This window comes from Triturus cristatus, chromosome 4_2 (assembly GCF_964204655.1).
Source record: "Triturus cristatus chromosome 4_2, aTriCri1.1, whole genome shotgun sequence".
In the NCBI taxonomy this organism is placed as follows: Eukaryota; Metazoa; Chordata; class Amphibia; order Caudata; family Salamandridae; genus Triturus; species Triturus cristatus.
In genome coordinates this window covers 533,683,453-533,708,263 of record NC_140586.1, presented here as the reverse complement: position 1 = coordinate 533,708,263, position 24,811 = coordinate 533,683,453, and the positions used below count along the sequence as shown (strand labels likewise).

Below are 24,811 nucleotides of genomic sequence, written 5' to 3'. Positions count from 1 at the left end.
TTGGCAGGAGTCCAGGGTGCACTCAAAGTACATTCATCAATTCAGCAAAAAGTGGGGGCATACCATGCAAGAAAGATAGCACTTTCTAACACTAAGGCTCCCTGTTTTCCGTTTTTACGGATTTATACAGATAAATACTGACAGATAATGTGTTTTCTTTCCGCATTTATATTTAAAAGTGGATAAATACAGAAAATTGGTCTGCCTTTAAGTGACTCTGTGCTGTCTGTCATGAATTATAGCTCAACAGCTGAGCAGGCGGACAGCATGGGAAATTAAAAAACAGGATGAAATTTCTTTAAATAATGGCATGTGTCAATATACATTTGTGATAGAATGCTAGTATTTACCAGTGGATGTATTGTTATGTAATATTTAGCAGCTTAAATAGCTAAACAGACCAAGTATGAGTGCACGTCTATCAGTTAAATACGGAAATGTAGTTTCTTAATTTAGAGGCAAAACAAAATATGAATACAAATGTTAAAAAGATACCATAAAACCGGGAGCCCTACTTACAACACCTCATGCTCTTCTCCTGCAGGAGTTGTAGCCCACACTGGGTGCCTTGCGGTGCCAGTGTGGAAGAGGGAACCCAATGATGAAGCATGTCACCTTCGGGTGAGTGAGAGTTCTAGTCTTTACACTTGTGTGCGTCTCTCCTCACCTTCAGAGAATTATTTTATATTGTAGATACACCATCCGGTTACCCTTATGGGAGAACTGATTAGTCATGGGGTCAGAAGTCTAATATGAAATCCTACCACTAAGAATATAACCCATCTTTAACTCTGGGCAAGTGGCATCCCAAAAACTTGGAGCATCCAATAGGAGACTTTGGTCTTCAGCATGTGAAAACAATTTTAGTTTTAAGACCAGTATTCTACTACCATGCGATGAATAGTTTGGCATTATTATAAGAGGAACAGGGTAGTAGGTCTTGCAGTGTTTGTGGCAGCTCCAGCATTGCAGTTATAAAGCAGGCTCCTCCAACAAGTAGGCGTGAGCTACTGGAAGCTCTCCAGGTACTTGCAAGTAGCTCATGTGCAGTACAGCCTACAGATAATTTTTGCTTGGCTAAGTTAATATATCAGAATTGAAGTGTGTTTAGAGATTAAAATGTGTATTTTCAGAATTCACAAGCTGAAGTTGAGAAAAATGGTGGAATTTTCAATATCCAGTTAAAGCAGATATTTGAGGGGTGATGGGGACTTTGACATCGCTATAGCTATGTATTGCCCATGTAGTAGCATCTCATTGATAAAGCTGGTTTTATATTACTGCTGGCAAAACCTGCTGGTGATCACTGGCTACTATTGCAATCTCTTCTTAAGTGGTCAATATTACTACCCTATTAGTAGCTGGGGGTGATTTTTCATTGAGGAACATAAGTAGCTCTTATTACAGAAAAGATTGGAGACCCCGGTTCTAAAACTATTTTCTTGGCTTCTGAGATAAAATTGCCTTAACCCCACAACCGCCATGCCACCTGCTGCAGGTTTAGTAAAGTCCTTTCCTTCCAAGTGCCCCTCCTTCCTAATTGCCTAGAAAGCCATGTAAAAAGGCATCCATTGGAAGATATACTAGGTAAGCCAACAGAGGAGGAATTGGTGTGGTGCGGGGTGTAGAGATCAGAAATGCAGACATTGCAGTGAGATCTTGAGATCATTTTCTGCGCAGTTCTTTGATGCAGACAGTACAATAAATGAGGTGCAAAATAAGTATAATCTTGTTGTAAACCTTTATTACTGCAGGACATAAACAGGGTTTCTTTGCTACAACAGCTCAAATTATATACAACACTACATTGGGCGCTATAAACTGCAAAAATCACATTGTAATGTTTAGAACCCAAACTGCTCAAAATTACTCAAAACGTAACCATGAACAAATCAATTTACACTGGAAGAATACGGAAACATTTGCTGTGTTTAATACAAGCTTTAGTTTACTAAAAAAAAAAAAACTTAAAACCGGTTTGCCCGTAGGCAATTAAAACAGAAGTGGAATGCATGCAGGGTGAACGAACTGCTCAACTTTGCGCAAAACGTTCTTAAAGTCCACCAATGCAGTGTGCTTAAGTTTTTTTTAGCTTTCAGGGCAGTTTTTCAACTAGTTTTCATCAGTGGTGGTTAAGTCCCCAGAGTAATCATTTGGGTCCGTAGCATCCGCGTCCGCAGCATCCGCATCGGCATCCGCATCCGCATCGGCATCCTCCGTAGCATCCGCATTATCTGCCTCCTCATTTTCATCGTTTTCACCATCAAGATCCTCCTCTTCGTTTTGCTCATTGTCTTCATCATTCGCATCAGTTGTTTCCTCAACTACCGATTCTCCAGTTTGTTCAACGATTTCAAAGGGATTCTCACCCTAAAAATAAACAAGTTTTAAACCATCTTTAGCACAATTCTCCAGAACAAATGCACACCATTACAAAAGTAACAGCAAAAGTCTTATGTACAGTGCAAGTAAAGAACTCAGATTTTCAAGAAATTCATTTCCTTGCAAAACTACAATTTTTGTGGTAAACATCCGTACAGAAAAAGTGTTATTTGCAAAACGGAGGAGGGAGTAAACGGAACGTTATATATGCCGCGTGAGCTCACATGCAGGGCGAAAGGAAGGGTCCAAGTGCATCTACAGCATTACAGGCTGCAAGCAATTTCCTGACAGTAATTAACTTTTCCATTTGCAGCATGTGTACCTGTAGATGGCAGGCCTTAAACAGATTAAAAAGCAGTGTCTTCTCCTTCAAGAGGCTTATGAGCAACAAGACTGGTGAATATTCAACACCATTTAGACTACTCGCGCATGTAAGTGGGAAGTGTTTTCCAAATGAAAGTATGCTTGGCCAAGTGGCAGCTTTACATCTACCCATAAAAGGGGTGTTGCCTAGAAACCCATAGCGGGCCCATGGGGGTGGGGCATGTGCTCTTAGCAATTAGGCCTGGCTTTAGCACATACCTTGGTGAGCCTGTGCAAAAATTAATAGTTCAACAGTTTTGGTGCGAATATAATGTGGAGGCTCGTAACAAAGCAAAAGCGGTGATTTTGTAAACAGGACAGGCCAGTTTGATTTATATGAGGACACCATAAGACAAAAACAGTGTGGGTTCTTAAGACACCATCCAGGTGCACTTCAAGAAATTCCTCAGTCATTAAGGCTTGCATTCAAGCCTTAGTTGCTTAAAATGCACAAGTTAGGCACTATAGCTAAAAATAACTTCCCGTCACCCCATGACCCTCAGGGCTGGTATTTCAAAAATAAACCACTGGGAAAATTGTCACTGGAAGTAAGCGGTTGCTGAAATATACCATATTACAAACGTAGCTTAGTCCAGACTTCTGCAAGCGCAACAGAGCAAATTACGTTCTTTATCTCAGCTTGCAAGGACTAAATGCTCATTTTACAGCAGTAATACGAGTTACCATTTAACAGCACAATATGCTCAAGTAGTTTGTTTTTAGGCTTCTTAGTTTTTGCATGTAGGACTCGGGAGCTACAAATAGCTGAATTTGAATAACTAGGGCACCAAATAGTCGGACAGAGCCTCGGAACGGAGCCACTGCGCCATGTCCTCTGATATCCTGTTTCCCACCAGCCTCCACACTGCAGTGTGGCATTAGGTCTCCACGAGGCTGCATCTTATGTGGGAAAATACACAGAAGTAGCAGGAACCATGGCTGACATGTGACTGCTGCATTTTCCTGAGAACTTAAGAAATCCGTGGTAGGAGTAAAGAATATTCAAATATACTAGGCCAAGATAGTAAATCTGTAGCGCACAGCATAGAAACTACAAGCGCTGTACCTGGATTCAAGTATTTAGCATTTTGCGCTATTTTGCAAATAGGTAGTTTGGGACATGCATAAAGGAAAAATTGTGTAGCAGTTGTGGATTGATCGCTAATCTTAAGTCTGCAGCAGGTCTACCGATGGAAGGAGTTCTGCCAGCAAATGCACAATGTCGTGACTCGATCGGTCGTACTAGATGGGATGGGTGTATCCTGCTCAAATTGGTACAACTTTGCAACATGTGTGATAAGGGTCGACAGCTACCCGCGTTATTGAAGTTCCAATGTTTGAGGTGGTGATCACTGCTGACCCTCTTCTCAAGTTCGAACAGGAGCTGGCACCTGTTTTTGCCACCTGTTGCCATGACTCAAACAACCTGACCAGTGAAAACAATCTTTATAACCCATTAGTGCAGTTTGTGTGAACACTGGGCTCTACCCAAACTGGACCATTTCAAGCCCCAGTTGGCTTGTGATCGTCTAGTCAGGACTATTGAGTGAACAAGTGTAATGTGGCAAGGGGCACTAACATTGCAAGATGTCAATCCTAGCCGTTTCATCATCGCCCACTGTCAGAGGGTGCAAACCCTTGTAAAGTAGTTAAAAAGGGGCAGTAGTCTCCAAAAGCCCATGACCCTGTATGGCAGAGGTCTTCAAACTTTGATGCGGAGACCCCCTTGTCAAACTTTAGGTGTAAGGACCCCCCCCCCCCTTCTGACAAATTTCACAAAACTGGTAACTTAATCGGCAACTATCAAAAGCAATAAGCCGCTCTAATTCCCACAACAAATATTTACGGTGGGGAATTAACAAAGGGACTCATTTACGAGGAATTGGCGTAGGGCAGCGCCGCAAGTCTACATGCTGAGCTGCCCCCATGCCTCTGTGAAACCGGCAGGAATGCACCGTATTTATGAAATACGGTGCATTCCTGTCCTTTACCTTTCGTAGGCACACAAATTGCTGCCTAGCATTAAAATAGGAAGCATTTTTGTACAGAAAGGAGCACCTTCCTTCACAAAAACAATCCAGATGTGTTTTCCTCTGTGCGAGCTGCAGATTGCAGCAAATGGAAAGAGGAAATTAGGATAAATTAAGACATTTCTCCTTGTTACACCTCCGCTGGGGAAGAGTGTTTTTGGCACTGCCCCAGATTTTTTATAAAAATGCGACAGCAATAAAATCCATGGGCGTTGATGGACCACCTCTGACACAGAGTAAGCCAACGGAGTGACTTGCGCTGCTATGTCTTACTCTATATCTACGAGGCCATGCAAAGTCATGCAGGGTCACTTTGCAACGCCTCATAGGTATTGTTGAGATGCTTGCGCCACTGTAGCATGCGCCGACTGAATGCCACCAGACGCCAGTGACCGGACATCTTTGTTTCTAATTCTATACTTTCTCCACATGAAGCAGGATTTCCCGAATATGTATTACGCCCCGAGGACGCCCCATGGCCAGACGCCCGACGTAGGGGGCGAAACGTGTTGGCTGTGTATTTGAATACGCCTTGCCTTATAGATCTGTGATCCATATAGATCTTCACATGGGGCAATACATTTTCCAGAAATAAGTGACGATTCCTACTTATTTTGGCACACCGTTAACCTGAGAACGAATAATGGGAAAGGGGTCTCCCACTGCCAAGAACAAGTGAACTAAAATTCTTGGGCTCCATTATCAGGGTCTGCTGAGGATCAGGACCCATTACCTCCTATTTCCTGACCTCAATTAATGCACTGCAGGTCTGTATTTAACGAGACAGAATTAAATCTTCATTGGTGCAGTGGAGAATAGGTATATGTATTTTTAGTGCTACGAGGTCACAACCTGTGACAAAGCACTGAATATGTATGTCAATATTTTATACTTTCATTACATACAGTGTAAGACAGAATGCTGTAAATAGTATGCGATAAAATTTTGTTTTTCAAAATGTAGATTAATACTAGAGGGTATGTAATGCATTGTTTTTATTACGTAACTGTCCCTTCAACACCTCTGTAGGGAAACTAAGGGCTGTGTAAAATTCAGTTAAAATTAAAAACAAGCACCTCAGTCCAGTTAACTCTGCACTACCACTCAAAAAAACAAGACTTTCAAAGCTTGGAGCGATGATGAATTAAAGCCAGAATCTCTCCCGAGCATCCTTTACACTTGCAGATTATCTGCTGGGCACATCTGCATTTCATTCAGGAAAGCAGCTGATAACTAACTAAATCAGCGGTCACACCGACTTCTTCCAAAAGAAAAGCAAACTTGGTTTGCAGGGACAAGTGAGGGGGGGGGGGGGAATGTGCGACCCCCTTCTCAGGACTCCACGCCCCCCTCCCCATCCGTTGCACCCTAGATTGAATACATCTGATCTATGGGCTGAAGTAAGATTTTGCAGTCACTGTATAGAAGGTTCAATATGATTTTTACACTTATTTGGAAGCTGGCGAAGGGGTGATTGATTCATGTGACTAAGGCAATGCCCAAGACTTCTCCCCTTTATCAACCAGGTACAAAGTACTTAACAGATTGATGTGGCTGTGCAGGAGATGCACCAAAGATTGTGTAAATCATTGAAGCCACTGTAATCCCAATGCGCACTTGGCAATGTATTCAATTTGCCACAAGCCTTAAGTACCGATGAGAGGAGGATCAATGGAAGGCGAAAAGAGGCGGTGCGGGGTTGCCACGTAATCTGGTATGAGGGGACATAAGCTATACAGAGCGGCTATTCAAGAGAATGGAGTTGCTGTACCAGTTCAGTTCCCGAGGTCAAGGATTGGTTGTAGGGTTCTGCCTTTAAGAAGAAAGCCCAGCATGTACACTTCTGTCTTAATTGGCGGTTAACAGCCTTGCTTTTGTCGCTCTCCAGTCACACTGTATGCCCTCAGTAGTATATTGGACAGTGGCGTGTGGAATTCAAGGAAATATCTGTGGGTGATGGATAGCACCCACTTATCAGAACTTGTACTATTGCCAATAAAGCAGGCTGAACAGCAGATCTAACCCTCTAGTCTAGTCCAACAGACGCTGACATGGGAGGTTGGCCATTTATTAACCTGGTGTGTAGTTTCCATAAAAGCCACCTTTTGTGGTATGGTCTTTGTATTGCCCGAAGATAAAGAAAGAATTGCTGCAGAGAGGTTGTACTGTGATCTTGTAGTGGTTACACGAGTTAGCAAAAGTTCAAACCCATGCTTGAATGGTTGGTTTAGAAGCATATGTAGTACACAATAAAATGAACGGTTGGTGGTACCCAAATGCTTTTATGCCTGGGGCTAAAGGGCTACGTATGTGGAGTGAAATTTACTTTTAATTAGAACTGCAGAATGCCATATTCCTGGAAGAATACAAGACTGCAACAGAAGGAATATGCTACTTACCAGTATGCATCTGTTCTTGGCATGTAGAGCTGCAGAGTTGTACACTTAGCATAGGTCGCCATCTGGTGTTGGGCCCGGATGTTTGCAGTTTGTTTTTCTTCTTGGACCGTCTTTGGAAGTCACGAGTTTGGTGACTCCTCCTTCGGTCCGTACTGCGCATGGGCTTCGGCTCCATCCTCAGATTGTTTTTCGCCAACAGGGAAATGATGGAGCGTAGTAATAACAGTGAGAAACCCATGTGTGTTGTATCTAAATAAGATGGACTGGAACGGATACAGGTAGCCGGGGAGGCGGGTGGGCGTGTACAACTCTGCAGCTCTACATGCCAAGAACAGATGCATACTGGTAAGTAGCATATTCCGTTCGAGGCATATGAGCTGCAGATTGTACACTTAGCATAGATTATATAGCAGTACCCAACCTTAGCGGCGACCACCGGTATCCGTTGCAGCTGTTTGAAAGAGTGTTTTTAGTACAGCCTGGCCCACCCTAGCTTGCTGCTGGGAATGCACATCTACACAGTAGTGTTTTGTGAATGTGTGCGGTGTAGACCATGTGGCTGCCTTGCATATGTCATCTAAGGGTATATTCCCTAGAAAAGCCATAGAAGCCCCTAACTTTCTTGTAGAGTGGGCTTTAGGGGGAACAGATAATGTTCTCTTTGCCTTCTGATAGCAAATTTGTATGCATTTTACAATCCACCTAGCTATCCCTGATTTTGAGATGGGGTTGCCTTTATGTGGTGGAGAAAAGGAAACGAACAACTGTTTGGTCTTCCTGAAGGGTTGCGTTCTTTGTATGTAATATAGCAACGCTCTTTTCACATCTAGTGTGTGTAAGGCCCTTTCCGCAACAGATTGGGGTTGCGAAAAGAAGACAGGTAATTCCACTGATTGATTGAGGTGGAAGGGGGTAATGACTTTGGGCAGGAACTTCGGATTAGTTCGAAGTATGACCTTGCTGTGATGCATTTGTATGTAAGGTTCCTGTATGGTGAACGCTTGTATTTCACCAACCCTTCTAAGGGAAGTGATAGCTACAAGGAAAGCTGTTTTCCAGGTGAGAAATTGTAGCTCACATTTGTGCATTGGTTCGAAGGGCGGACCCATTAGTCGTGTAAGGACCAAATTTAGATTCCATACAGGGGAGGGTGGTGCCCTGGGAGGAATTACTCGTTTAAGGCCTTCCATGAAGGCTTTAATAGCGGGCACTCTGAAGAGTGACAAATGCTGTCTGTTTTGTAGATAGGCAGCGATCGCTGCTAGGTGTAGGCGTATGGATGAATACGCCAGGTTACACCTGTGAAGATGGAGCAGATAGCATATGATGTGTTGTATGGATGCATCTAGAGGGTTGATTGTATTGTTACGGCAGTGCATTACAAATCTTTTCCACTTTGCGGCATAGCATGCTCTAGTGGTAGGACGTCTGGCTTCCATGATGATGTTCATGCAATCAGGGGGAAGGTTAAGGTACCCGAATTCTAAGATTTCAGGAGCCAGATCGCCAGGTTGAGCTGAGCTGGGTCCGGGTGCCTGATTTCTCCATGGTTCTGGGTTAGGAGGCATGGGGAAAGGTGCAGTTTTTGATGTGGTACCACTGATAGTTGTAGTAGCGTGGTGTACCACGGCTGTCTGGCCCACGTCGGAGCTACCAGAATGAGTGTGAGGGAGTGCTGTTGTAGTTTCCTGACCACTAATGGAATTAGTGGGAGAGGTGGAAAGGCGTATGCAAATCTGCCTGACCAGTTCATCCATATCGCATTGCCCTTGGACAATGGGTGTGGGTATCTGGCGGCGAAGCTTGGGCATTTTTTGTTTTCGTGGGTGGCGAAGAGGTCTATTTGAGGATGCCCCCACTGTTGGAAGAATGGGTGAAGAACTTGTGGATGCAGTTCCCATTCGTGTAGTTGTTGAGTCTGTCTGCTGAGCAGATCTGCTATGGTGTTTTGTACGCCTGGAACATGTTGTGCCAGGAGAAAAATGTTTTGGGGAATTGCCCATCTCCATATGCTCTGGGCTAAGCGGGAGAGCTGGGGAGAGTGTGTCCCCCCCTGTTTCTGTATATAATACATCGCAGTCATGTTGTCTGTGCGAATGAGGACTGCTTTGCCTGAAATCTGCTTTTGGAAAGATTTTAGGGCTAGAAAGATCGCCAAAAGCTCCAGATGGTTGATGTGGAGCGTTTTTTGCTGTGGCGTCCATAGACCTTGCATTGTGAGGTGTAAGAGGTGCGCTCCCCAGCCGGAGAGCGATGCGTCCGCTGTTAGAGTCACTTGGGGAACCGGGTCCAGGAACGGCCGTCCCTTGGAAAGGTTTGTGGTGTTCCACCACTGCAGAGAGTGATGTGTGCGGCCGTCCACCAACACCAGATCCGTCAGCTGACCCTGGGCCTGGTTCCACTGTTGTGCTAGGCACTCCTGAAGTGGACGCATGTGGAGTCTTGCATGGGGCACTATGAAGATGCAAGACGCCATCATCCCTATGAGCTTCATAAACACTCTTGCTGGTAGAGAGTGTTGAGGAAGGAATATTTTGCGTAAGGCTAGAATGCTTGTGATTCTGGCTGAGTTTGGATAGGCAATACCTTTTGAGGTGTCTATGGTGGCCCCGAGATATTGCTTTGTGTGAGATGGTATGAGGTGGGACTTTTGGTAGTTCACCGTGAAGCCTAGCTGATGAAGCAGTTGGATGGTGCTGTTTGTATGTTGCACGCATTGGTGGTAGGACGCGGCTTTTATGAGCCAGTCGTCTAAGTAAGGGAAGACGTGAACATGTTGACGTCTGAGGTGTGCTGCTACTACTGCTAGGCATTTGGTAAACACCCGTGGTGCAGTGGTGACCCCGAAGGGGAGAACCTTGAATTGGTAATGTTGCCCGTCCACCACGAACCTGAGGTATTTTCTGTGAGAGGGGTGTATTGGAATGTGAAAGTACGCGTCTTTCAGATCCAGTGTTGTGAGAAAGTCTCCCTGGCAGAGGAGTGGGAGGACTTGTTGTAAGGTGACCATGTGAAAGTGGTCTGAATGTATGTAGGCATTTAGAGGCCGGAGATCCAGAATGGGTCTGAGGGTCTCGTCTTTCTTTGGGATTAAGAAATATAGGGAGTAGACCCCTAGATTTCGTTGATTGCCGGGTACCTGCTCTATGGCGTGTTTCTGGAGGAGCGAGAGTACCTCTTGTTTGAGCAGTGTGGAATGCTCTTGGGACATTGGACGGTGCCTTGGTGGGATATTGGGTGGGGTAGATGTTAGCTCGAGGCAGTACCCTGACCGAATGATTTGGGTCACCCATTTGTCCGATGTTATGGACTCCCATACGTGGGTAAAATCTTGTAGTCTGCCCCCGACCGGAGTGGAATGGTCTGGGGGGAGCGAAGGGGAGTCATTGTGCGGGTGGGGTGGCAGAACGGGTATTGTTGGTTTTGCCCCTGCCCTTATTGTTGTTGCCTCTGTAACCACCTCTTTGGTTGCCCTTTGAAAAGGTATTTTGAGGAGGGGATTTGTAGGAGGTAGAGGCATTATCGGTGGAGGAGCCTCTACCTGTGCCACGAAAGGACGAGCGTCGAAAGGAACGCTTAGAGGCTTGGGTCTGGAGCGCTCCCATAGACTTCGCTGTGTCTGTATCTTTCTTCATTTTTTCGAGCGCTTCGTCTACCTTTGGGCCAAAGAGTGTTTGCTGGTCAAAGGTGTGATTAAGTATTGATGTCTGGACCTCAGGCTTGAACCCTGATATCCTGAGCCAGGCATGGCGGCGAAGCAGGACACTGGTGTTTATGGCTCTAGAAGCAGTGTCTGCTGCATCGAGGGCACACTTAATGGAGGTGTTTGTGATTAGTTTGCCCTCCTGTATCAGGTCATGAGCTTGGCGTTTGTATTTCTCTGGAAGGTGCTGCATAAGAGCCTCTAATTCATCATAGTGTGCTCTATCATATCGCGCAAGCAGTGCTTGTGTATTTGCAATGCGCCACATGTTTGCAGCCTGGTAGGCGGTGCGTTTACCAGACGCGTCCAGAAGTTTAGATTCCTTGTCTGGTGGTGGGGCATCTCCTGAGGATTGGGAGTTAGCCCGCTTTCTAGCTGTGGAGACAACTAGGGAATCTAGAGGAGCAGGGCCCTTGATGTATGCAGGGTCTGTGGGTGCCGCCTTGTACTTCTTCTCTATTCTAGGGTTTAGTACTCTGGCTCTGACAGGGTCTTTGAATACCTCTGTAGCGTGCTTGGTGACACCCTTAAGCATGGGTAAAATAGCAGTGGAACGATCTTGTAAATCAAATGTATCCAGTAGGAAGTCTTCTTCCACTGGTTCAGTGTGCATGTCCACCCCATGGTAGTGTGCTGCTCTCTGCACTAAATGGTGAAACCCTAAAGAGTCCTCTGGAGGAGACGGCCTTGATGGGTATAGGTCGTCTTGAGGTACATTGGGTACATCAGGGTTATTATAATCCTCCCATGGATCTGGGGTCCCTGGTGGAGTGGGATCCATTGGGGCGTCCCCTGGGTCATTGTCCGGGTCCCCGTCATCCGGATCTGGGGATGGGGCCGGATCGTAGTGAGGTAAAGGTGGAGGGGGTGGTGGTGGGAGGGGGGGTGGCAGTGGGGAGGGTACTCTAAGGGGAGAAGTAGCTGAGTCCCTCTTTTTGGGTGGAGGAGGAGGAGCCGGAGCCTCAAGGCGACGCTTCTTAGTAATCACAGTCAAAAGGCCAGTCTTTGGATCTCTGGACAAAGTCTTTTGTAAAGGGTCTGGTGTAAACAGAGCCAATGGCGCCGAGTCGTCTGTCGGCACCGGCGATTTCGGAACCGGAGGTTTCGATGTTCTGTGTACGCCCTGCTTTTTGGAGGTCTCCGTGTGTTTCGGCGTCGAATGCTGTTTCGGCGCCGGAGCGTCGGTGCCGACCGATTTCTGTTTGTGTTTGGTCGGCGCCGAGTGTCCAGGCTTCGGCACCGGTGGTTTCGGAGTCGAGCTGGATTTTGCAGGCTTCGGTGCCGAGTGGTGTTTATCGGCACCGGGCGTCGGCTGGCTCGATCCCGAGCTGCCGTGAGACTTTGAGTGCTTCGACACCGGGCCCGAAGGTGGGGTGATCGAGGCTTTGGTTTTGGTTTTGCCCAGGCCGGCAGGCGAGGGAGTAACCGGAGTCTCTTTGGTTTTCGGTGCGGGGCTGGGAGGGGGCATTGTACTCACGGCCCGCTGTCCTGGTGTTACGTCCTCCAGGTCGGAGTCGTCGGCCTCGGAAGCGCTGACGATGTCTTCTCCCAGTTCGGTGTGTGTCTGCCCCGAAGCTTCGGCGTCGTCTCCGAAGATGTCCGGTGGAGCTGTCGAGGATGAGTGCGCCATGGTGCGTCGAGCCCTTCGATCTCGGATCGTTTTCTTCGATCGAAAAGACTTGCAGGCGGGGCAGTCTCGAGCCTCGTGTTCCGGAGAGAGGCAAAGGTTACACACCTGATGGAGGTCGGTGTGGGGAAATTTAGACCCACATTTTGGGCACTTTTTAAACGGAGTCCTTTCCATCGGCCGGGACCGGAGTCGCGGAGGGCCCGAAGGCCGGTGTCGATGTACGGGATGGAAAAAGTGCCGCTTCGAGAGATGAAGATGAAGGAACTCGAAGAATCGAGGATTTTCCGTCGAGGCTGGAACCGTAGAAGTTCGAAGCCGGAGCACGAAGTATCACATCCGAGCCCGATGGCGGAAAAAAACAATCTGAGGATGGAGCCGAAGCCCATGCGCAGTACGGACCGAAGGAGGAGTCACCAAACTCGTGACTTCCAAAGACGGTCCAAGAAGAAAAACAAACTGCAAACATCCGGGCCCAACACCAGATGGCGACCTATGCTAAGTGTACAATCTGCAGCTCATATGCCTCGAACATAAAGTTACTAGAAACACCAATAATTTGCTGGATTAAATTTATATTTAGAGCACATCTCATACGGATAGCTCTGAAGCTATGGCAGCTCCCCAATACCCTGGAAGATAGGGGGGTTTGACAGTGTATCCTGACTTTATAGGACACATGGAGGAACCCTCATGGGCAATTGCTCAAAATATTTTAGGGGTTTTACAGCGACATGTTTACATTTTACCAACAAAATACCATTGAAATTCAGCAGTTATACTTGGCTGAAGAAACTAGAACTTGTGCCCTAATTAACTTTAGGCCACAAGTTTTTTATTTTTTACATTAGAACTCTAAATGCTGAATTTTCTATGGTTATGTGGGTAAAATTGAAACTAAAGTCCCTGTAACCTTTGGCTTTTTCAGTGGATTACAGAACTTTAATTGTGACATACATCAGGGTAGTCAATACAATTCTGCAGGGCATGTCACCATTGTGGTAGCTCTCCTAGAAAAGTTGGACTCCTGATTTAACTGGTCTGCCAAGCAATCATCCAACTTAAGGCAACAGGATAAATGTCTTATGGTTTGGCTCCTACAAATCTTACCTTTGCATACTGTTCGTAGCGGGACTTGACTATTGGATTGTTTAGGATACTTGTAGCAGTGAGTACGCTCTCCCTTTTTATTTGATCCTTGTAAGCCTGAAAAAAGATTTAGATAAATAGATGTTAATTTATACACACATACTGCTTGTTCAACTACAATAACTTGGTTGCAACCTAGAAGAGAAGACATTCAATATGGACAGAAACCCTTTGGAAACTTCTCTGCCACTAGGGTGCGCAGGTAAGCTTTCAAGAATCACCAGGGACTCTTACTAGGGAATGACCTGCAGTGTTCCCTCCACAAGCAAGAAAACCCCACTGAGCAAGCCGTGGCCTGAAACTCAAGGGAAAAGGAAAAGAGCAAGGCCAAGAGACCAGGGGAGCAGGACTCAAGGCTGCAAGGCAACGGGTACACCTAAAGTCTGATTGAAAGGCTGGAAACACCGCTTTCAGATTTTCTGAACACAAATAAAAAAGTATTGCCATCTACAATGCCAATAGCTCAAACTCTTGCAAATACAAGACCATTGTGGCACTCCTGCTTTAGCTGTAAACATCGTAAGATAAAGACTAGGTGCTGCGATTGCTTCGAAGATAAATTTAAAAAAATGACAGCTGCATTCCTTTTTAGGTCTCGCTGAGCCCCAGCGCTTGCGCTGGCTCGAAGAGACATTTTGTATGTGGGCTCCAAAAAGTGCTACCAGGCCAGCCTAGAGGTACAGTGCATGTGCGCGGGCGCGCGCGCCGCGCTTACTTTCACTTTTGCGACCGCACGGCCGCTTTGATCGCGATCACGGCCAACGATCACGGCCAACGCTTGTTTATTTTTGCTGAAATCCATGAGAGTGCATGTTTTTAACAATTAATCTCCCTTCCTACCCCGTCCTTCCTTGCACCCGCCTCCCACACAGAGGATGCTTCCACTCGCCCACTGCTCACACTTAGTTTGCGTACTTCCACACAGAGGCCATTACCAACCGCTGCGCGAAACGTGCACAGCTGCCATTTGGCTTCTTTCAGTATGCGTGTGAATGCCCTCCCCTACCACCTCCCTTCTGCCACTCCCTCCTTGTCAGTTTCATGTTTTTGCATGGCGCGCGATCACTTGTATCAGTTTCATTTACATTATTTGTAAACCATGTTTAAGCGTGAGCCAAGGTTGACTTTCGTGTACAAAGTTATCCTTCTTTGCCGAAATCCATGAGAGTGCATGTTTTTAACAATTAATCTCCCTTCCTACCCTGTCCTTACTTGCACCCACCTCCCACACAAAGGACGCTTCCACCCGCCCACTGCCCACGTATTCTTCTTGTATTCCTTGCGTTTTCTTCTCTTTCCACTCCAGTCCCGGCTGGGCTCTCACAGCTGGCCTGCAGAGAGGAGAGCCAGGAAACTGGTGTGGAGGTTTGCATGAAAGCTGATGGCCGCCCGGTGATGTCACACATACCGGCCTATTACTCCAAATTACTAACAGCCGCAGGAGAGTGAGGTACTGACAGACTGTTGGGACCAATTGAAATGAGAAATCAAATCCACACATGGGACCTTTTAAGACAACACCATGAGTCAGCAAAAAACACGAGCAGACCAAGTCATTCGGAAGAGTCTCCCAAACTGGTGAATTTTTAATCCAGATATGACAATACCACTAATTTACAAGGTGGTACCGCGATATGCGTGACATCTTCAGCCTGTCCAGGCGTTTTCGCCAAACAGTATGTTGTACTTTAGCTTTCAACATTCAGGGCTTTAAGTGGGCCGGGTCTTGCCGGTGTTCAGCACCGACAGTTCTATAAAGCAGGTGCTGATACGGGTCCCTTTCTGACTGTCCATTTTTTCCCACACCCTCTGGATAAAGAAAACATGTTTCTTAACTCTGCAGTAGTGCCACCCTGTACTGTCTCTGACGTGACTTCAAATAAACTTGTTATAATTCTTTCGCAGTGTTATCACTTCAAAATCGAAGCATTTTCAATATTCTATACTACGAATCCATGGTTGTTGCTTATTCATGTTATGCAACTAACACCCTCTGACAAAGCCAATAGTACTGGCTTGTTGTAAGTGTAATGCTACTTGTTGTATTATATATATCTGGATGTAATGACAGAAGTAACAAAATACCACAAACCTAAGCATAGATCTTCAGTTTAGGTGCTTTTAAGACACACCCTTGAATACACCAGCCACGCCCCTCTGAGAGCCCCACCCCAGATTTTTTTTATCTCACTTAAATCTGTCAACATTGTTCTACAAGATCCAATGGGCTGTTGGTAAAAATCCAGGAATTACAGATGGTTCCACGCAAAGAGTTTGTGAATTGGCGATGGTTAGCTCCTTGACTTCATTGTAACTTTTTTTCAGTTTGTTGAAGTGCAAAAAAATAGCAGGAAAGAAAGGGGATGAAAATGGTCCCTGCCAACTGCGGGACAAAATGTTCTCTGCCGCACAAGGCAAAATAATGCAATGTGGCTACCCGGAAGTGTTGTGCCGCACATAGAGCCGCTAAAGTTTCCCAGGTTCAGGGTCAGAAAGGGACACAAAAAAATTGACCCAAGCACCAAACAAACAAGCATTGGCATAGCCAATAGGTCTCACCTTGGGACCTTATAAGTGTTTAGCCATGTAACATTTGATGTTGTTGCACCTACAATATTGTGCTGCCTAACTAAATACTTATAAGGTCTAAAAAGCGAGACCTATTGGCTACGCCAATGCTTGTTTCTATTTGTTTCAACGGCAGCACGCAATACCAGCGGCTGCTGAGATTGCTATAAAAGTATTAAAAGGCATGTAGCCACATTAGACGCTCAAGGAACAAAACTAATGCGGATCACTAGTGTGGATGCGTGCCATGCTAGTTAAAAAAATAAAAATAACTTGTGGGGGAAAGCATCCTGCCTGCCCTTTAAGAAAATAGTGCTTGGGGGCTGCAATTAACTACTGAGAAACATGTAACAGGGGGTGTCCTCATGGGAGGTTACAAGAACAGAAAATACTACACACAGTCAAAACACAAACAAATCTGTATATACATGTAGTAAAACAAAATGTCAATGAGGTAAGACATTTAAATAAACTTACCAACTTGCTTTTAGTGTGGTCAGATGATTTTATATGTTGCTGCACAGAACTGTGTAATGCAGGAACATAGACACTGCAAGCACTGCAATGTACAGTCTCCACTTTCATCATGTGATCATCAGCAGAAACACCTAGATACAAAGAAAGTAGGCTTTTAGTGCAATGGTGGATGCATGAAACTTTACCAAAGTATATTTTAGTAGTTCTGCCCTTCAAGTGCATTCTCACGAACTCGGGGAAACGTAGGCAAAGTGAATAGGACAATCTTAACTTACAGTAGAATTTGAGAACCTTACACTGAGAAAATTCGATTTTCGATAGTGATCGAATCGACCCGCCATTTTGTGCTCCGCCGCCATTTTGTGTTGCCTTCACTCAGGCAGCACGGCGAACAAAGTCTATTCTGCTTTTTCCGCAGCTTCGTGTTGAAATAACCCTTCTGCCTCTATTTGCAAAGCTGGTGTTACGAGGACTGGCCGAGTACACTAATCCCTGTCTGGTTTTTCTAATCCCCGTCTCAACTATCTGTTGGTTCACACTATTCTTTTCTGACTTTATCTTATCGTCTGGCCTTCACTGTCCTCTGCTAGCATTCTCTTGTTTCCCAACTATCCTCCAACGCACACAAATATCTCGCCACCTGCAAGTTAGTTACGAATCTGTAAATGAATTAGTTTGAGGGAGGGGTGACAAACAGTTGGAGGAGAGGTTTCTTCGAGTCATCTGATACTTTGTTTTCAAACCTTTCCTATTGGTTCTGTCCTGTTTGCCAACTTTTCTTATTGGCTCCTTCTTATGTGTTCTGGGTGTGTATTTCGTTAATGTATGTCACCTATATACTATAAAAGAACGTGCGCCACGGAGTGAAGTGGCAGTCTCCAGAGAACCTACCTTGTGTACTTCTGGGATAACTGTACTAGCTGCAGCTAATAAATCCAATCTTCCAACGCCTAACAGTGCCCCGTGTCTGTGTAGCTGAGCAGGAGAACCCAGAAGATTAAGGCGTACCCTGCTCCGCCAGGCCCAAAAGGTTCTGGTTCTTCAACAATCAACACATCTTCACATTCTGCAAAATGGCGCATTGCAAATAGCTTTAAATACCTCACCTTCCAGTAGATCTTTTTCTACCGTTTTTGCGGCATCAGTCTGGTTAGTCTGCACCTTACGTAGAGAGGTCTTCTTAAACTTATTGACCATGCATTCCTGTAAGATGCAGGGGCAGTTTAAGGCACGGTAGACTTATAATTAGGATTGCTAAAATGACATTTGAAAACAATTATAACATAGCTATAATGTGATACCCAGAACTATACTGGTTAAAAAATGCACGTCAAGCAAAACCACAAAAGAATTAAGACAGTCCGATATGTCACTATGGAGAACACCAGCACTTACATGCAAAAAGGACATCACAACTTTGTCGAATTTGGTTTGTTTCTGTATATGATCCAAGGTTTCCTGGTGAGCAGTACTTTCCAAGTGAGCTTCAATGTCCTTTTCTTCAAATGTCCGAAATTTGCAAAAGGAACAAGTAAACGCAATCCTGGGAGAATTGATTTAAGTTTTAGTATCAAACATTTCAATGCATCATGACAAATGTTCTATAAGAGTGATCCAGATTCTTTAGTAGTAATATGAAACAATGTTTAGTCCACTGACGAAGGCCCTGGAACTCGTGGCTCCCTTGCATGGCACCCAAGAAGTTCTAGATCCGCTCGAGGTGGGCAGAAGTTAGCCAAAAGTTACCAGTAGTGAAAACACGTTCACTAGCTACACCTTTAAGTTACGTTCTAGTATATTGCCTGACCAGAGCAATGGAGGGCAGAGCAATGGTCACCTTTGAAGAGCAGAACAGATTAATGGGGATTCACTGCACTATTAGAGTTAAAAACATCCCATAAACTAACCTCAAAAATCGGTTATTCCAGAATCTATTCAAGGAAAAGCTCGTGAATTCTTAGCACTGCTTCCATTTTAAGGTTTAGGGCAGTCGAGCTGGAACCTATGCGATCTGAAATTCTATGACATTTGGTGCATTACAAACTGGTTACAGCCCACAATAGAAAACAATGTTCCACACAGTTCCTTCTTGGGACAATGGTCTTACTGGTTGAGATTATAATGGATTCTATTACTAGGATTTGTTCTAAAACTAATTTATGCTCGTACTATAATTGATTCTAAATCAGGAAAGTAGTGAGCAACCACCCCGCCCCCGGAATACAGCCGTGTGTGTTATTGGCTTGTGTGCAAAACTTTCAGAAACTAATAAAATAAATCAAACCTGTATCCATCGCCGTATTTTTCACTGTTTTTCTCCCTTCTCCGTCTTTGCTTCTCTCGTCTGGCTTCAATTCTGCGTTTCTCTTCTTCCTCGTCATTTTGCTCATCTGTTTAATAAAAAATTAAACTTGAGGCGCATGGCAAATTAGTCGATTTTACTGGTAGTTTCTACGAGGCATTGTATTTAGTCTAGTACGACAGAGGTGAAGGCTCTACGATTGTTTTCAAATCGTATGCTAGCAACGAAACTAAAAGGCTAACACCAAGTAAAATATGGCTCGTGGATAACCTAAGCTTTGACGACAGTGAAAGTAAAGTGGGAAAAACCTCTTGAAGCTGCCAATCTAGAAACATACCTTTTTTGGCCACAGTGCCATTTGGTCCAGGTTTTGTCAATTTAGGTTTTTTGCCGACAAACGCCCCTCCAACGGGCTTATTAAGCGGTTGCATCATCTTTCTTTTCATCCCCCTTCCAGCAGGCCCACCAAAACTAGACTTGTTCTGGTAGTCGACAACAATTCCAGGTCTCTGCATACCGCCATAATCCTGCAAATTGGTTAACACAAAATTAGCAGAAAGTAGGCAGATAGGTCAAGTTATAGTGTGCAAAAATTAGTGAACGGTTTTATAATATGGTCAGGCACAATCCAAGAACTACTGCTGGGTGGTCTAGTAATGCGTCGGCTAAGCAGCAGTTGCCATTCTGGAAAATTGGGATACTTCTTGGCTACAATTCTGAAAATTGTAGTGGGGACACTGCTGAACAGGCTTTAACTTGCATTAGCGAGCTTGAGAAATAAAGTAGATAAAATGCATATGAACAATTAAATTCAATATGAAACATTTAATCTATACATTTAAACTCGCTGTTCAGCAAAACAGAAGGTAAAATTAATGGAGACGTCAGGGGATGAAATGGCCACTATCCTAAAAGCAATAACTACGGGCTCAACAAAACTTAAGTAACTTGTTAACACTGTACAAGTGGAAGATCTGAAACTACATACTCTGGTACATAATCTCATCAGGAATAAAATTCTGAAATTCGCATGAGGGCATGCGAGCTTTTTAAAGGGATTACTGAATATAAAGGCAACCGTAAATAAACAAATTTGAGGATTATGACACCATCATTAATTTATGGACAATTTAACTAAATGTATTTGTCACAGCCCGAATTACATAACCCGACCAATCGCCATAATATGTATCTAGTGAACATAGGGTACTTTAATTTCAACATTGCAAAGGGAGGCTTAGCAGCCTCCCAAGTGTTTCACTTAACTATTAGCGTATGGGGTTCGTAAAAAGGTGTTCTGGCAGACTATTTAAATTTATGGCTTCCACGTTAGAAAACAAGAGTATAAAATTGGGATTAGGAAATGTGAAATTAGTATGTTCACATCCAAGCCCAACTACAGGGGACTGTGGTATCCTAAATGCACAATTGAAGATTAATCTGGGCCAGAAGTCAGCCTTGTCCAAAATACCGTTACTTCCTCGAAAGTTAATGGTGCATGCAGAATTCTACCTTCGTGTTTACAAGTTACGACTATGAACTGAACATTTAATTTTAGGTCTTCAAATGTTAAAAGCGACTAGTGAAAAGAATCTGAAAGATTCTGTACTTACTCCACGGCCACGACCTCGGCCTGTTGACGATCCTCCAAAAGCCTCATAGCTTCTGCTTCCAAACGCACCTTCAGGGTAAGAAGGCATTCCTCTCCCACGGGAGCCTGCAGATGCAGGCTTCATGTGGGGTGAAGCAAAACTGCTGTAGGAAGAGTAACTGTCTCTTCCTCTGTCATCCATAAACCCAGTCCTCAATTTTGTACGGGAGTATGGTGCTTCCCAGCTAGACCCGCCCTGGTTTCTACCTCCGAAAGAGTCAAGGCTATTCCGGTAGGAGCTTTCATATCGATCATCAAAACTATCTCCGAAGCGGCTTTGTTCGGGTTCATTATAACCGTGGCCAGATCTGTACAGATCTGACCCACCCAGAGAAGACCTGGAGTCGAACGACTCATAAGGCCCAAACCTGGAAAGATTGCAATGAGGGAAACAAAATAAGTGTATTTGTGTTAAACAGAATTAAACATCAGTTGAAATATATCAACTACAAAGCAGTTTCCAAAACACTCATACATAGGTTGATTAGGGCTGGCGAAGTCAAACTATTTTGTAATTTTACAGGGCCATTAAAAAAACATAGTATTTTAAGTAGTCTCCAAGTCCAGCCCTAGTCAGTTTTTATGCATATTCACTTTCCAAATTGAAGACATGCCAAGTACATAGACGCGCATCAAAATGACCTATATATAATACTATGTGAGAAAGGGCATGTTACCAGTGCCTGATTTCTAATGCTGCAACTCATTTTCTATCATCCTCCGAAGGATAAAAGGATGAGTGAACCGGTTTCCTTAACTTTTGACCGGCAAAGCACATCTTGCAAGCTTATAAAATGCACTGGATATCAAAATTGCCCAACAGATAAACTAAAGGATTGGTTTCTTCCTTTCCTGCTTACCAACACTTTGAACTATGTTTTAACAAAGGCGGCCACATAAGTGTTAAAGATAAACGCTGAAGCCATGCACTACCAGAAAACTGTGGAGCTTATTTCAGAGACTGTCATGCAGCACTGAAAACCCGGAAAGGCAGTAATGCTCTGTATTTAAGGCAATACAGTGCATTTCAGCTTTTTCCACTGCGTTGGTGCCCTTTTGGCACCTTAGCACCAATGCAGGTAGCCTTGCACCATAGTTGCATGCAGGATTATTTTTTTTTTTAATTCTGAGGGGCAACTCCATCTTTGTGTGCACTGGAGAATGCAGATTTCTCCTTGTTACACCTCAATCGAGATGGTCGTTTTTTTGGCACATTTTCAGGTCTACCAGTTACGGTAAAAATTGAAATGCGGCAAAAACCATGGGAGTTCCATGAAAACACCCACGCAATGCTTTCCCAGGGCAAAGTAAGGCAAGGCAGATTTGCGTCGCACTGCCTCACTCCAGATTTATGGAGCCACTACGACAAGCCGAGGACCCCTACAGCACAAAGCCAATCACGCCCATAATGCAGACACCCCTTCCATTATGGTACTATTGGTGCCTGCATTGGAGTAAGGCAGGAAGCACATTGTGCGCCAGTGCTGCACAGGAATACGCCCTATAGTGTTTACTATGGCACATTCCTGCACTTTTGCGCAGTAAGGTGTTGCTACATTGCGATAAAGTGTGATTAATCTGTGCCTGTCATAAATAAAAAAAAACGCATCAGAATCACGTCAGAAATGCTTTTGTCCGTTTCCATCATCCACGAAACGTTTAACCATCCAACAGATCAATATAACAAAACAAGCTGCGCATGCGCTCTAAATACGAGTTCAATAAAAGTACCTGTTAGTGGTGCTTTCAATTTCATAAGAGGAAGGCATGTAGTCGGTTCTCTGACTTGCATAAGAGCCACGGCCATATTCACGTTCCATCGCTACAATTAAGGAAGAAAAAAAAAAAATCAAGGGAAATAACTACGGAAATGGTTTGCTAAATTACAGGTTTTGATACCTAGCGGGTGGCAGCAGTCTTTAAATAAACACGTAAGAGGAAGACCTTTTTAGAGCCAGACTGCATTTAATCTATTGTTCTGGAATGCATGAAATGGAAGCTAGCGGAGTCCCAGGGTCCAGATAGTACTAAAATGGCGGCCCTGGGTATGGTTTACGCTTGGAACAAGTAGACTGCCCACCCCCACCGTAGCACGCACGCAAAGAGGACCATTCTCCAGTCCCAACAGACGCCACATTGACGTGCCATATTGTGAAGCGGTCTTTTCGGCGAAATGCAGAGCCGTTATTTATGCGCCAGACCCGCGAAGACCTTGGACTGAAATAAGAACACAAGCTTTGGCAGGAATATTCTGATTAATGTGATGGCCGGGCACAAAATAAGATAAGGCAACCTAGCAAACGGGTCAGTCCGGGCCATTCGACATCGAAAGTACAAGTAACTAAACCGTTTAGGCGAGACAAAGGAGGCTAGAAGATGGGCCTCTGAGCCAAGACAAGAAACTATGTAGCGGTCATTCCGAAACCTGCCCGATTAAATACTTCGGAAAATAATATAAATGTACATCAGCTCCAGCTTTCATACCTTAGGCAAGTTGTTAAGGCTGCCAAAAGAGCTTCTGTTCGTCCGGTGGTCAGGGAAAGAAAGAAAAAGTCAGTTACAAGCAGTTCATCATATAAACATGGGTCTGACTGGATAGGTTGGGAGAAGAGAGTTCCGCTGACGAGCGGTTGATGAGCCAATCGTTAAAGTGTTACACCTGGCAACGTAGAACAACTGGCCCCGCCCACACTTACGTGAATGGCGGCCATTCCACAGCGGGAAGCGTTAGAGTATCAGAAAAGTAGACAAGATGGTGGCGACCGACAGTTTAACACATTGAACGCCAGCGCGTTCTCATCATCGATTAACGTTCTGAAATTCAATGAATTAAAATCGTATTTTTCAAAACGTATTTTTAGAATGTTTATATATACAGTAAATGCTGTATATATATAATCTGTATTGTATCATAAATCTAATACTTGACAAAATGTGAAGCGTAGTCTATTTATAATACCATGGAATGTGGTACCCGTTACCAGCATATAAAGAGACTTAACGCCACATAGAGCCTTAATTAAACCAACCGTTTATAGCTTTTGTGTACTGAAAATGTTATTTTTTTTATTTTTGCTTAATATCAAAATAATTTAGCCACAGACGAAAGCCTGTGAAGTCGCCTGTATTTCAGGGCAAACATCCGCAAAATTAGTCTTTCCTTCGCAGACATCACACAAAATAGTTGCAGGCGCTACTAATCTATGATATTTATTTCGGTCGGGACTCGGTAGTAATCCTCATTGATAAGCATGTGGTGTAGCGGTCTAGCGGTTGTACGCTCGCTGTCGGACGTCACAGGACGTCCGGCGGCGGCGGCCATTTCCCGGCGAGTATGAGCGCCGAATTCAACGAGGACAGAGCTCCGCTCCGGCGCTCCTGTGTAAGGAATAAACGCCGTACACCACAACCTCGTGTACGCGTGGTTCTTTCGGTGAGGGGCTGTAATACTTACTTCATTACAATAACACCTACTTCATTACAATGGCGACGAGGTGGTGAAGGGTGATGCACACACACCCTGGACCCGAGCCCATTGGAACCGAGAGAACCCGGCAGCAGCCACCACGGGCACAACGCAGGAGCGCGGCAGAGAGGCGGAGGACGCGCAGGCCGTCAAAGGCGCCAAAGTAGCGTGATAAGCGCACCGAGCCACTGAAACAGGCGAGGAGGGCCTGCGGGGCCAATCGGAGCAACCCAGTACAGGGGTAAGGAGGCACAGGACATAGCCAGGCGGGCATTGACCAGCACCCTGGAGGAAATCAGCGGCAGTACCGTAGCGAGTGGAGACTCCAGTCAGGGGGAAGAAGAGAGGAGCAGCGACGTCGGAGAGGAGGAGACGTTGGGCACGCCCACACGGAGAGGTAGACGCGCCGGCAGAGGGAAGAAGATGACCTCTCAGACGTGCGCCTTAACAAACCCGGTGCCTTTCTTGGCCAAACCAGGGGAGCCCGAGATGCCGTGGGAGGACTGGAAAAGGTATTTCCTCAACTACCTCGCAGCCCTGGAAGAGGAGGGTGACATCCGTACACGAGCTCGCGGCGGAAGAAGATTCTCCTCCATCATTTGGGCCCAGCAGGGCAACGAGTGTACCAAAACCTGGTGAAGGAAGACAGGACGGCAGCAGGCGACGACGTGTTTCAACACGCGCTAGATGACCT

The 24,811-nt window shown here is 45.1% G+C and overlaps 1 protein-coding gene across 1 annotated transcript; it reads right to left on the bottom strand.

The window, feature by feature from the left end:
• Positions 1–1,727: 1,727 nt before the first annotated feature.
• Positions 1,728–23,318, bottom strand: LOC146834665 (DBIRD complex subunit ZNF326-like). Its single transcript, XM_085602153.1, has 10 exons — positions 23,136–23,318; positions 22,383–22,473; positions 20,614–21,019; positions 19,338–19,527; positions 18,983–19,088; positions 18,094–18,241; positions 17,805–17,901; positions 16,699–16,829; positions 13,615–13,710; positions 1,728–2,370 (listed from the first exon to the last, which is right to left on the bottom strand). The coding sequence occupies exons 2-10, from the start codon at positions 22,469–22,471 to the stop codon at positions 2,113–2,115; spliced, it is 1,521 nt and encodes a 506-aa protein (XP_085458279.1). The 5' UTR covers positions 22,472–22,473; positions 23,136–23,318; the 3' UTR covers positions 1,728–2,112.
• Between the last annotated feature and the right edge of the window lie 1,493 nt (positions 23,319–24,811).